Source organism: Carica papaya, chromosome 8 (genome assembly GCF_054855325.1).
Source record: "Carica papaya isolate Zhongbai chromosome 8, ASM5485532v1, whole genome shotgun sequence".
NCBI classification, from domain to species: Eukaryota; Viridiplantae; Streptophyta; class Magnoliopsida; order Brassicales; family Caricaceae; genus Carica; species Carica papaya.
Genome location: NC_142316.1, coordinates 8,092,551 through 8,106,460, shown reverse-complemented (window position 1 = coordinate 8,106,460; position 13,910 = coordinate 8,092,551). Strand labels below are relative to the sequence as shown.

The following is a 13,910-nucleotide window of genomic DNA, read 5'->3' as shown; positions in this document are numbered from 1 at the left end:
TGCTGGGAAATTTCAAATTCACTTTGCTTGAATTTTTTAAGCCAGATGTAAAATATGCATTAATTTGACTTCAACCATGATAAGCATCCATGTCAACCCACGAGCTCTGCTTCTTGCGGCAGCCGGCTTGTCGTCTTAATGTTGTCTTCTTAGTACTTATCTAATTCATGTCAATATCCATAATTATTAATTCAATATGAATTACAGAAAAATCATTTTCTGTTTATACCATTTGACTATTTATAATTTAAGTTTTTTTTTTTTTTTATAATTAATATGGTGTGGTTTAATTTTTCAAATTCACATTAACCACGTGGGTGTTCCATAAGCACGCTCATAAATATTACGAAAATTAGATCATTTTTTAAAAGTAATTACAAGTAAAACGAAAGTTAAAATAATTTAAAACCAAATAAAAACAAAGTTGGTCATTTTTTTGGCTGCAAAAAGGAGAAAAAAAACAACAAAAAACATAGAGAAGAACTAAACAACTCTAAACAATATCATGCTAATCTAAGTATAATACCTGATTGAGCTCTTTAAGAGCATAAAGTAACGTAGTGAAACCCATAGGAGTCCCATGAGCCAGTGTTGCCAGGCAATGAGAACATGTCTCTCAATTGCTTCTCCACATTAGCAGACATATTATGTGGGTGTTGATATAGTGAAGAAGCTATTTAACATAGAGGAAGTCAATTTCTACAAAAAGCTTATGAATGTCATGTCTCCAAATAAGCCTCGCACCTTGAAAAACACCACAGGCTTCAATAATCATCGAATGGCTGGTGCCTAGTTTATTCATGAAGCTCCTCATTAACCTTTATCCCTTGAATAGCTCCTAGTATTTGGGCAAGTTGTTCTCTTGCTTCAACTTTTAAAGCTCTTTCATTATATTTGCTAGGTTGTGATATCCGGACCTACAGATAAATTTCTTTTTTGAAATCGCGCTAGTTCATGTCTCCATGTTGCATGAGCCAACCTTAATACCACTCACTAGTTTATATCCAGATAGAGAATGTTTGTTATCATGTTCTATCCCTTAAGCACTATGTAAATTTGAAAAATAATGTTGGCACCTTTTAATCCAAACCTAGGGGTTTTCTATATTAAAGAAGGATATGATGACTTTTGCAGGGTGTTGATTTGTAAGCATTAAGGTACAAAAAGTGACTGCCTGTAAGCATTGATCTCCATCACTTGTGGGGTAGGGATAATACACTTAGCTTACAGTCCATAAGGCAGACTTGGAGGTTAGTGTAAGAACTAGTGAGATGCTAGTAGAGATAGCTAAGTTTGTGGAGAAAAATGTGGAGCCTTTATGATTTGTTGGTTTAAAGGACAACTTGAAAAGTGGAGCAATGAGGGTTTTTAGTAAGGGTTCTGATCATGGCGAGTTGAAGTTAGACTTTGTTATAAACAAACTTAGCATCCAAATTTGCATCAAATTTGACATCCAACACTTCCTCCAACTTGGAATCTACAATTTCATAGTCAATCATAGAGTTTTGGAGCCTCTGCTCATGTCTATCCCAGACTCCTGCATTAGGTTAACTCATCGGGTACTTGTCAAGATAGATTCTCCTTTGTTCTTAATCACTTGACAATGGAAGAAATGATCTTCATAGGTTTGTCAAACTCTAATATTAGTTTATCAGGATTCTGGCTCATGAAATTTAATAGCCACAAAAAAAATATTAGGGAGAACAAGGAAAAATGAGAGAGAGACTAAAGAAGGTAGAGCTATAGAGTGAGATAACATAAAAAATAGGGAAAGAATAATGAAAATATTATAATATTTCTCATTGATTTCTGTAGGCATCGGTATCCTTGAATACTATTACCTCAACCAATTAAAAAATGAGGTAACGGTAGTATTTATGCACAAGACAATACAATTGTGATATGTACTTTCTAGTACACCAGTGTATAATAAAACAGAAATTGTAGAAACATTCGAAAATCTTAATTGAAACCTACCCTTTGAATTTGTTCCTATTACTAGGCTAAGCTCTGAACATTAGGATAATGTCAATGAGTTCCCTATTGAAATCTTGGAAAACCAACTAGTTGAGAGACCACCAAATTACCAAAGTGATCATAATTCTTAATTTTTAAAACCAATACAATCATATAAAAGAAAGTAGACTAATCAATCATCAGTTTGTCCTATCATATTTGTCAATAGTTTATTACTACTACTTAACTTAATAGTTAGTATGTCCCTTCTTCTATATAAGATTGTAGTTTCGAGTCGAACTGTGCTCCCATATGTATTTTCATAAAAAAGTTATCTATGAAGTATTATAATTGGTGTATATATATTCTTTGATTGATGAATATATATATTTTTTATTTTTTTTGAAAATGTTTCTCAATGATTTTTAATAAAGAGGGTTTAGATACCACACTTATTTGACAAGCACATGATGCAAAAATGTTTCCATGTCTTTCACATATATTGAATCTATAAGGTAAAAAAGATATAATTCTCCACTATGTTGGAGGAAGGATATTTTGCATATAACATATCAGTAAAAACACTTAACTTTAGGTAATATATGCATATTTTTTTGACTCCAGAATTGATTGCTGAAATTATTGAAGAAAATGATGTTAATCTAGTTTTCTTAAGATAATAAGGCAAGTGATAAACCAATATTTTCATATAATATACATCCCTTATTGCTTCCAAACAAACATATCTGAAGGGGGCACCAACTTTTTTTATGATAAAAAATTTCTATCAAACTGTCTTGGTATTAAACAAGTCGTTGATTTTTACCAATAGAATAAAGTGCAAAAGGCGATCCATAATCTTATTACCTGATTGCAAAGAGAATCATTTATCTTAATTATTATTATTATCCAAATGTTTGAGCATGAAATTTAAGTCCTTTGTTTCCACATAATCTCCTCATTTTTTAACAGACAAGCAATTCAATCTGATAAGGGTCAGATTTTCTTGGCCATAAATTTTGATGTTCTACAATAATACAGCAACATAACTATAAATTTATGTTAAAAAAAAAAAAAGAAGAAATCCTGAGTAGGATTTTCACAATTATTATATTCACGTGAATCTCCAAGAAACATCAGCTAGTTCTCTAACTTCAACCTCTGTATGATGCTCAAGATATTTAAAGAAGAAATATATTATAAATAAAAAATACTAAAAAATGTAAAGTTAGAATAACATTCATGTAAAATGTTCTTTTAAAAAAGAGATATGCTTAAATAGAAAATAAATAAATTTAAATATATTATTTATTTATTTATTATTCTATTATAGTATTTTGAGATTATTACAATATTATATTTATAGACATATATATATTAATTAAGAAAATAAAATTACAAACGCAATCAGAACAATTTTAGCCTATTGTAGGAACTTTAGTAACAATCCTGCACTCGTTGACCCTAACCCAAACCCTATCGCACCTAAAGTTCTCAATCACTGCAGTTCCTTCCAAAATCACAATGGCATCAACAATGTTAGGATTTTCTCTCTTTATGATTTCCGCTGCTTCATCTCCGTTTTTCCCAACAAGTTCTGGCCACGAATTCTTACCTGCACCCCATTATATATATACATATATATATATATATATATATATACATATGGACACATTATATTTAGTTAGTCTAGTAATTAACTCAAATTATAACCAATCCTACTTAATTGTATTAACAAATATACTAATTTGAAAAGAAAAAGGTACCTTTGCATATGGTTGCCATTTCTGATCTCTTTGGTTTCTTTCTCTTTGTTTTCCTTCTATAACTTTAAATTAACTGATGTGTTTATGGACGTCGCAGGGTATTTATATTTATATATAAGACTGAGGCGGCTTCTTTGGATTCTGGGAAACTTTCAAATTCTATTTGATTGAATTTTTTAAGCCAGACGTAAAACATGCATTAATTTGACTTCGACCATGATAAGCATCCATGTCAACCCACGAGCTCTGCTTCTTGCAGCAGCCTGCTTGTCGTCTTAATGTTGTCTTCTTAGAACTTATCAAATTCATGATAATATCCACAATTATTAATTCAATATAAATTACAAAAAAAAAAAAATCATTTTATGTATATGTCGTTTGATTATTTATAGTTTTAAGTGTTTTTTTTAATTAACACCATGAGATTTAGTTTTTCGAATTTACATTTAGGCACGTGGGTGTTCATAAGCAAATTCATGTACATCACAAAAATTAGATCATTTTATAAAGATAATTACTATTAAAAAGAGAGTTAAAAATTATTTAAAACGAATTAAAAACAAAGATGGCCATTTTTTTGCTACAAATAAGAGGAAAAAAAACAACATAAAACATAAAGAAGAACGAAGTGATTCCAAGCAATGTCAAACTAGTCTAAGTATAACACCTAATTGAGCTCTTTGAAAGCATAAGGTAACATAGTGAAACCCATAGGAGTCCCATGATCCAGTGTTGCCGACAATGAGAACATGTCTCTCAATTGCTTTTTCACATTAGTAGACATATTATGCGGGTGTTGATCGGTGAAGAAACTATTTAACATAGAGGAAGTCAATTTCTACAAAATTTGATGAATATCATGTCTCCAAGTAAGCCTTGCACCTTGAAAAACACCATAGGCTTCAATATTCATCGGATGGTTAGTGCCTAGTTTATTCATGAAGCCACCCATTAACCTCTATCCCTTGAACCTCTCCTAATATTTGGACAAGTTGTTCTCTTGCTTTAATTTTTTAAATTCTTTATTGTGTCTGTTAGGTTGTGATATTTGAACCTACTATATATTTCTTCTTTGTAATCGCCCTAGTTTATATTTTCATACTACGTGAGCCAACCTTAATACCACACATTAGTTTATCCCCTAGATAGAGAATGGTTGTTCCTACATTCTATCTCTTGAGCACTATGTAAACTTGAAAAATAATGTTGACACTTTTTAATCCAAGGCCATGAGTTTTCTCCATTGACGAATGTTATGTTGACTTTTGGAGGGTATTGATACGTAAGCGTTAAGGTACAAAAACTGACTAGCTGCAAGCACTGGTCTCCATCACTCGTAGGTAGGGATAATACATTTAGCTTGTAATGGGTGAGTCGGATTTGGAGGTTCGTGTGAGAATTAATTAGATGCTAATAGAGATAGCTAAGTTTGTGGAGAAAAATGTGGAGCTTCTATGATTTGTTAGTTTAGAGGACAACTTGAGAAGTGGAACAATGAGGGGTTCTAGTAGGTGGATTGCAAGTTACTAAGTAATATTTTCAAGGTGCTGATCATGGCAAGTTGAAGTTAGACATTATTATCAGCAAACTTAGCATCTAACTTTACAAAGAATTTGACATCCAACCTTTCCTCTAACTTGGAATCTACAATTTCATAATCTGTCATGGGTTCTGTTGCCTTTGCTCATGCCATTTCAAGACCCTCCATTAGGTTAATTCATTGGGTACTCAGTCAAGATAGATCCGTCTTTATTCTTAACTACTTAACAATGGAATAAGCGATCTCCGTAGGTTTGTTAAACTTTAATACTAGTTTATTAGGATTCTAGCTCATGAATTTTAATAGTCACACAAAAAATATTAAGGTGACCAAGGAAGAATAAGAGAGAGACTAAAGAAGGTAGAGCAATAAAGTGAGAGGACATAGGAAAAGTAAGGGAAGGATAATGAAAATATTTCAATATTTCTCATTGATTTCAGTAGGCATTGATATCCTTAAATACTATTACCTCAACTGATAAAAAAAAAGAGATAACAATAATATTCATGCACATGACAATACAATTGTGATTTGTACTACTTGGTACACTAATATATAACAGAACAAAAATTACAAAAACATTCAGAAATCTTAATAAAAAACTATCCCTTGAATTTGTTCCTGCCACTAGGCTAAGCTCTTAACATTAGGATGATGTTAGTAAGTTCCCTCTTGAAATCTTAGAAAACCAATGGGTTGAGAGACCAAATTACCCTATTGATCATAATTCCTAATTTTTGAAATCAATGCAATATTATGAAAGAAAGTAGACTAGCCAATCATCAATTTGTCCTCTCATATTTATCAATAGTTTATTACCACTACTTAACTTAAGAATTAGTATGTCTCTTTTTTCTACACAAGGTTGTAGTTTTGAGTCGAACTGCACTTCCATATATGTCTTCCTAAGGAAGTTATCTATGTTGTATTGTAATTGGTGTATGTATATCTTTTGATTGATGAATATATATATTTTTTACTTTTAAAAAAATATTTCTCAATAATTTTTAAATAAATAGGGTTTAGATACCACACTTACTTGATAAGCACATAATGCATATAATGTTTCCGTGTCTTCCCCATATATTGAATCTATAAGGTAAAAAAATACATAATTCTCCACTATGTTGGAGGAAGAATATTTTACATAACATGCTAGTAAAAATGCTTAACTTTAGGTAATATATACATGATAATATTGTCTAACTCCAGAGTTAATTACTGAAATTGTTGAAGAAAATGATGTTAATTTAGTTTTGTTAAGATGATAAACCAAGTGATAAACCAATATTATCATATAATATACATCCCTTGTTGCTTCGAAATAAACAAATCAGAAGGGGGCACCAACTTAATTGAACTTTTTGAATCTAATTTGCTTATGTTGGACAAAAAAATAAATTTTTTTTTAGTATCAAATAAGACGTCAATTTTTATTATGGAAGAAAGTGCAAAAGACAATCCATAATCTTATGACCTGATTGCAAAGAGAATCATCTATCTTAATTATTATTATCCTCATGTTTAAGTATGAAATTTAAAGTCCTACAATAATATGCTGCAAAGACATGAATTCATTTAAAAAAAAAAGGCCCGAGCAAGATTTTCACAAATTTTTTTTTTGTCAACTATAAATTCATGTGAATTTCAAAGAAAAGTAAGCCAGTTTTCTAACTTTAACATCAGTATTATGCTCAAGATATTTGAAAAAGAAATATAAAATAAAAAATACTAAAACATGTGAAGTTGAATAATATGTGTCCAAAATAGTTTTTTTTTTTTTTTTTTAATTTTTTTAAAAAGATACGTTTAAATAGAAGATAAATAAATTTAAATATATTATTTATTTATTTATTATTTTATTACAATAATATTATTTATAACCCTAGACATAAATATATATTAATTAAGAAAATAAAACTACAAACCCGATTGAACATTTTTAGCCTATTGTAGGAACTACAGTAACAATCCTGCAGTCGTTGACCAAAACCCAAACCCTATTGCATCTGAAGTCCCCAATCACTCCACTTCCATCCAACACCACAATGGCATCAACGATGTTAGGATTTTCTCTCTTTATGATCTCCGCTGCTTCATCTCCGTTTTTTCCAACGAGTTCTGGCCATGAATTTTTACCTGTACCCCATTATATATATACATATATATATATATATTATATATAGATACACACACATTGTATTTAGTTAGTCTAGTAATTAACTCAAATTATAATTAATCCTATTAATTGTATTAATAAATAAACTAATTTAAAAAGAGAAACGTACCTTTGCATATGGTTGCCATTTCCGATCTCTTTGGTTTCTTTCTCTTACTTTTCCTTCTATAACTTTAAATTAAGTGATGAGTTTATGGACGTGGTAGGGTATTTATATTTAAATGTATACAGACCAAGGCAGCTTGTTTGGATGCTGTGAAATTTCAAATAGAATTTGCTAGAACTTTTTAAGCCAGATGTAAAATATGCATGAATTTGATTGACTTTGACCATGATAAGCATTCATGTCAACCTACGAGCTCTGCTTCCTGCAGCAGCCTGCTTGTCAGTCGTAATGTTGTCTTCTTAGAGCTTATCTAATTCATGATAATATCCACAATTACTAATGCAATAGAAATTAGAAAAAAAATAAATAAATCATTTTATGTATATACCATTTGATTATTTGTAGTTCAAGTGCTTTTTTTTTTAAACTTACGGTTTAATTTTTCAAATTCACATTTACCCATGTGGGTGTTCCATAAGCACACTTACGTAGATTACAAAAATTAAATCATTTTTTAAATACAGTTATAAGTACAATGAAAGTAAACATCATTTAAAACCAATTAAAAACAAAGTTGATCATATATTTTTGACTACAAAAAAGAGGAATGAAAACAACAGAAAGCCTAGAGAGGAACTAAGGGACTTCAAACAATGTCACACTATTATAAATATAATAACTGATGGAGCTCTTTGAGAGAAGGTAACATAGTGAAACCCATTGGAGTCTCATTAGCCATTGTTGCCGGATGAGAACATGTCTCTCAATTGTTACTCCATATTAGTAGACAGATTATGTGGGTGTTGATCTGGTCAAAAAGTTACTTTACAAAGAGGGAATCAATTTCTACAAAAGGCTTACAAATATCATGACTCCACGTAAGACTCACACCTTGAGAAATACCATGGGGTTCAAAAATCATGGGTGGGTTTATTCATGAAACCACTCACTCACAAACCCAGGCGGTCTTTGATAAGACCCCCAATGATAACATGGCCAAGGTTACTTAATAATTGTGTTTGAGATATTTTAAACAAGGCTATGAAATTACAGCTATGATTTTAAAGGGGTATGTTTTTACTTTTTCTGTTAATATTAGGTGGCTTAGGTACTTGATCTACTTTTGGCAGGAGCCGAACCCACTAAAAATAAATTCTTAATTAACCAATAAAATAATATTGTAGCAGTGGTAAGAAGGCTCGAATCTACAGAAACTTGAAAACCAATTTTCTTTCTTAATCGATGAATAAAAAACAAACAAAAGGGGGGTTTATAAAATCCAATACACAAAATATAAAATGAACACTGAGCATAATAATATTAAACAAACTCTTAGCTGTAAATTAAAACCTAAAATAATTATAAAAAAAATTCTTAGTTGATGAAATAACAAGCTCTAGCATTGTAATTGATCATACATGTAAGGATTCATTTCACCCAAAATATAGTAAATCAGTTATAGTTATCGAAAATGTTCCAACAATCAATCATTCCTTAATCTTAAACTAACCAAGAAACATTCATTTATTAGTTCTTCACTGCCAAACAGTCCTGAGAATGTCCATAGGATTTAACTTGTCAACGATTTTGAGCTGTAAAAGGACCTGATTTAAGCGTGAACTGGTCAACTAGATTACTCACCTTCTCCAGTGCGTTACTAGTCATTACTCTGTGCCAGAACCACTTAAATAATTACGGATTTGAGAGGTTCGGCTAGCTGCCTACATTTGTTCTTCTCGTATGACGGACCTTGTTTAAACGAATTCGAACCAACAAATATATATATAGGTGCAGGAAGTAAATAAATACTAACTCTTAAATAAAACCCAAATAATTCGATTAGACCTCACAAATATATTGTTAGAGTTTACTAGATCTATCAACTAGGAAAAGAAAGTGAGTTAGCCACTCATGGTGGACTTTTCAATACAAAAGAGTTTTTGGAGAGTAAAGAGAAGAAAAAAGATGAAGAAAAAAAATTGCAAAGACAGCATGAGCTGTTGTGTGCAGTGTTGGAGAGGAGAGAGGTGATGGATCTGCTTGGGAGCCACCTTCTTTATAGAAAAGGAATTAGGGTTTTTTTTTGTTGATTAGGATTATTTTTCTTAATTTTTGGCTTATCATGAGCCTTCCATAATATTTTTCCTTGATTTTCGGCCCCAGATCTTAGCTTGAATGATATCTTTTTTCAGATTTAAAAAGCGCTTGTTTTAATTTAAATCTGCTCTTGTACGTGACTCTTAACCTTGCCCAAGGCTAAGTTGTCTGGGGCAGGACCCAAGTCTTGCCCAAGGCTTGTTTATGGGCTGATGACTCTTTTTACGAACTCTTCCTCTTTTCATGTTATTTTTTCTCTTTTCATCCTTATATCTTATCTTGCAACAAAACATAAAAAATAACTCGGATTAGATAATATACCATCAATTTAACAACTCAAAAGTTGGTGATAATGATGTTGTTTTTAGGTACTATCAAACTCTCCCACACTTATCTTGTGCTTGTCCTTAAGCACTATATAATACACTCCATCAATCCCCATCTCTTCACCTTCAACTCACTATGTAATATCCCGTCCAACATTGTGCTTAATTAATTTGAAAAATCCTATTTATTCAGACTTTTAAGCCACATTGAACTCATTTAATTTAATCTGCATATTATTTATCGTAATTCATGAATTTTGCTGATTTTTAATTGTTTTAATTTTATTTAATTCTAGGTCAATTTACATTAATTTTATTTATTTTATTTCAGTACAAAAAAATAGAATTTTGAAAAAATGGCGAAGCATGAAAAATTTCGCAGAAAAATCTCGTGAGGAAGAGGAGCTGCTCGTACGGGATGCCTATGCACTATGCGCGCGCACAAAAGGCGTGGGACGTGCACACAACATGCACGTCCCATCTGCACGTGCGGCACAGGGTCAGACCATGTGTGTGTCTTATCACGCACAGGCGGGCTGTCCGCGCGTCACCTCACACGCGGATAGGCGCTGCATACTATGCGCGTGTCGTTTATGTAGCAAGCTTGCACAAATAGGCCTTTGTGTGCCTGGGGCCTGTGCGCAGTAGGCTTGCGCATGCTATAGGAGGTCTATGCACCTATAGGCTAGCCTGCAGTGTGCCGGGCGGGCCGCTGCTTCTTCAAGCAATGCGTCGCCGTCGCCTCAGGCGGTAGAGGAGACTTTTTTCCCTTGTTTTTCGTGTCGAGTATCTTTTTTCCTCTCTCTTCATTGAATTTCACCACTTGGCGCAAATCTAACGATTCCTAATTTTTATAAATAGGGTCTTTCCTTTCCATTTTTCCCCACACTTCCATTCTTCCATTTTTTTTAAGAATTAGAGAGAGAGAAATCTAGAGAGAGAATGGGATGAAGAAAATGAGAATGACGAAGAAAAAATATCAAGATTTCAGTAAGAAATTTAATATTTCTTTAGATATCTGAAGGGTATTTTTTAGACAAAAAAAATTATTAAAGTGATAATTTGTGATTTCGCCTGTTTTGCATGATTTTGTGTTTGTAGGTTTAATAAGCTGAATTGTTCTTGATTTCAAGCATGCTATGTGATTTGTAGATACTTGATGATTTGCATATACTTAAACTAATATGAAATCGGTAAAGTTATCTAAAAAATAAAAGAAACAAAAGAGAAAAAAAAGAAAAATGGATTGAAAAAATGGAAATGTAAAGAAGAAGGAAAAGGGAGGCCAATTTATAGAAGTTCGAAACTGTTGGATTCACACTAAGTGGCAAAATCCGGTGAAGACAGAAGAGAAAAATATGCTTGGCGTGAAAAATGAGGAAGGAGGGCCTCCTCCACCAGCGGTGGCAGTGCGCCGCCCAAGGCAGCGATGACTCACTACAGGCAAGCCTACAGCGCACAAGTGTCCTTCCGCGTGTGCAAGGCCTAGGCGCGCTGGGCACCGCTCTTGCAGTCCTACTGTGCGCAGTCCCCAAGTGCACAGGGCCTATCTGCGTGCAAGGTGACGCGTGGACGAGCCTCGCCTGTAGGCGACAAGACGTGCACGCAAGTCCTAATCCCGCACCGTGCGTGCGAACAAGACATACACATGGGCATGCGGAGGGGATGTGCGTGCTGTGCGCACGTCCCACGGCCACTGTGTGCGCATGCACGCGCGCACAATGCCTAGCACCTGCGCGGGCAACCAGCCTTCTCGTAAGATTTTTTTCGTAGGAATTTTTTCCCATTTCACTGTTTTTTAATTTTTTTTCTAAATTTTCATTTTCAATTTAATTTACTTAAATTAAAATCATTTAAAATAAAATTTAACTAAAAACTAAATCAATAAAAATTAACCAAAATTACAAATCACGATAAATATTAAATAGTGTAAATTAATTAAGTACAAAGCGGGCAAAGGCCTGAATAAATAGAGTTTTGAAATTATTTTAGCACAGTGTTTCTTGATAGTCATTAATTTTTGTAATGGAGATTTTATCTCAGATCTCTTTACGCATGCCTCTCTAAAACTTCCTGGCTCTTATGCTTCCATCTGCTCCTAAGTTGGGCGCGAACTGCGCCAGCTCTATAAACTTTTTTGCATATTCTGCCACCCTCATATTCCTTTGCTTTAATTCTAGAAACTCTATTTACTTTTGTTCTTGAACAAAGTCAAGAAAATTCTTCTTGTAGAATGCCACTCCAAATACTTCCTAAAGGATCAGTGTCCTCAGTGATCCCTTCTTTAGGCGCCACTAGTGTTCTACAGCTCCCTTGAACATGAATGTGGCTAATTGGACCTTTTGCTCTAAAGTGGGGCTGAGAACATCGAATATCTTCTCCAACTCCATGATCCACTGTTCGACTAATATCATTTCGGTTACTCTAGCAAATGATGGTGGGTTCACCCTCTTAAATCTTTCAATGAGTTTTCCATTATTTCCCTCCATCGACTAGGTGCTACTGGTACTAGCATTATTACCGTTAGTAGCACTTTGGCTATGGACTACATGTTGACTTACCACCATAGCCAAGCCTTCAACTATATGCATGAGTTTATCTAGACTCTACTCGATCTGGTCTTCCCGAACCTGATGTACTTGCTCTCTTAGTATCCTCGCCATTTCCTACATTCATGAAATTCAAACTTAGAGACATTTCCTTATGTTTCATAACTCTGTCTAAGTCTCATGTAACCCTATATTCAAGGGATGTCCTAGAATCGTGCTATGATACCACTTGTCACAGACCACACACCGTTTTATAGGATAATAACTAAAGCATACTTATTTAAATCATATAGACTCAAGTTAAGTAAAATAACTTAACTTATTAATAATAAAAGAGTCACATAAGCGTTACATCCCTTAAATATAAAACATAAACTTATGTACGAGGCTCTAAATTTTCTTACTTATATTAATAAGCAAAAGTACAAAACAATAACCTTAATATCAGAGTCTAGCTTCGAAAATTTCCTCCGTATCGCCACTCATTCTGTAATGGTAGATTTAGTATCTGGAGGGTGATAGAGATGAGATAAAATATCTCAATAAACGATATTATGAAATCACAGCATAATACATGCAATATATAGTTCTTTTACACACAACAAAACATATATCATATAATCTTTCTAAAACATATACAAATCAGAAGACGAAGGCATAAATAAAAAAATAGATGCATGTTGTATAGTTCATCACTATTCTGGAGAATTAATAAGTTATCATACATTATGCATAGGCATAAATACTTATCACTGGTTCTCCATGTACCCGGATACGGAATGACATACATGAGTACCTTGAAACACTACTACTCCCCGAACACGGAACAATTAAGGTATGCAGATTACACTATTTTCTCATACAGCCGAATACGGAATGGTTATGTATGTGTACACACTTATCACTTCGCCAATACACCCAAACACAAAACAGTTATATACGGCCAGATTGAAGCCTAGCATAATGCAAGTGCTTTCGCAATAACTTCTTTCCATAATGAGTGATGCACATATATTAAAATCATATTTCACATATATTAAAATCATATTTCGAAAATACAAAGCGAAATAACACTTATATCGAAGTAAAAATTTAACAAATACTTACTTAGCAAATACAGAAGACAAATTAAACACGTGCACATTTTTATATTAAAAATACGTAAAATACTTCAAAACTACATAGGCTATGAATCCATAATATCCATTTATCTTAGGTCCTTAGCAATTGTAGTCTTAATTTCGGTAGAGTTCTGGCTTTATTTATAACTTTTTTCTTTAAAAAATCATGTAGAGCTTTGGGATATCTTTATCATTTTTTTTACTAAAAAATATCCAACATAATACTCAAAAACTAATCCAAAAATCAAAGAGAAATCAAACTTTAAAACT

General features: G+C 32.7%; 1 protein-coding gene and 1 long non-coding RNA gene across 2 annotated transcripts; both read right to left on the bottom strand.

The window, feature by feature from the left end:
- Nucleotides 1–3,246: 3,246 nt before the first annotated feature.
- On the bottom strand, nt 3,247–3,879 carry LOC148240459 (proteinase inhibitor-like). The gene is made up of 2 exons (XM_088209385.1): nt 3,723–3,879; nt 3,247–3,571 (listed from the first exon to the last, which is right to left on the bottom strand). Exons 1-2 carry the CDS (start codon nt 3,739–3,741, stop codon nt 3,375–3,377), a joined length of 216 nt encoding a protein of 71 aa, XP_088065511.1. The 5' UTR covers nt 3,742–3,879; the 3' UTR covers nt 3,247–3,374.
- A 3,208-nt stretch (nt 3,880–7,087) lies between these two features.
- On the bottom strand, nt 7,088–8,101 carry LOC148240458 (uncharacterized). Its single transcript, XR_015813953.1, has 2 exons — nt 7,551–8,101; nt 7,088–7,401 (listed from the first exon to the last, which is right to left on the bottom strand). It is a non-coding gene; the product is annotated as an uncharacterized LOC148240458 (long non-coding RNA).
- Between the last annotated feature and the right edge of the window lie 5,809 nt (nt 8,102–13,910).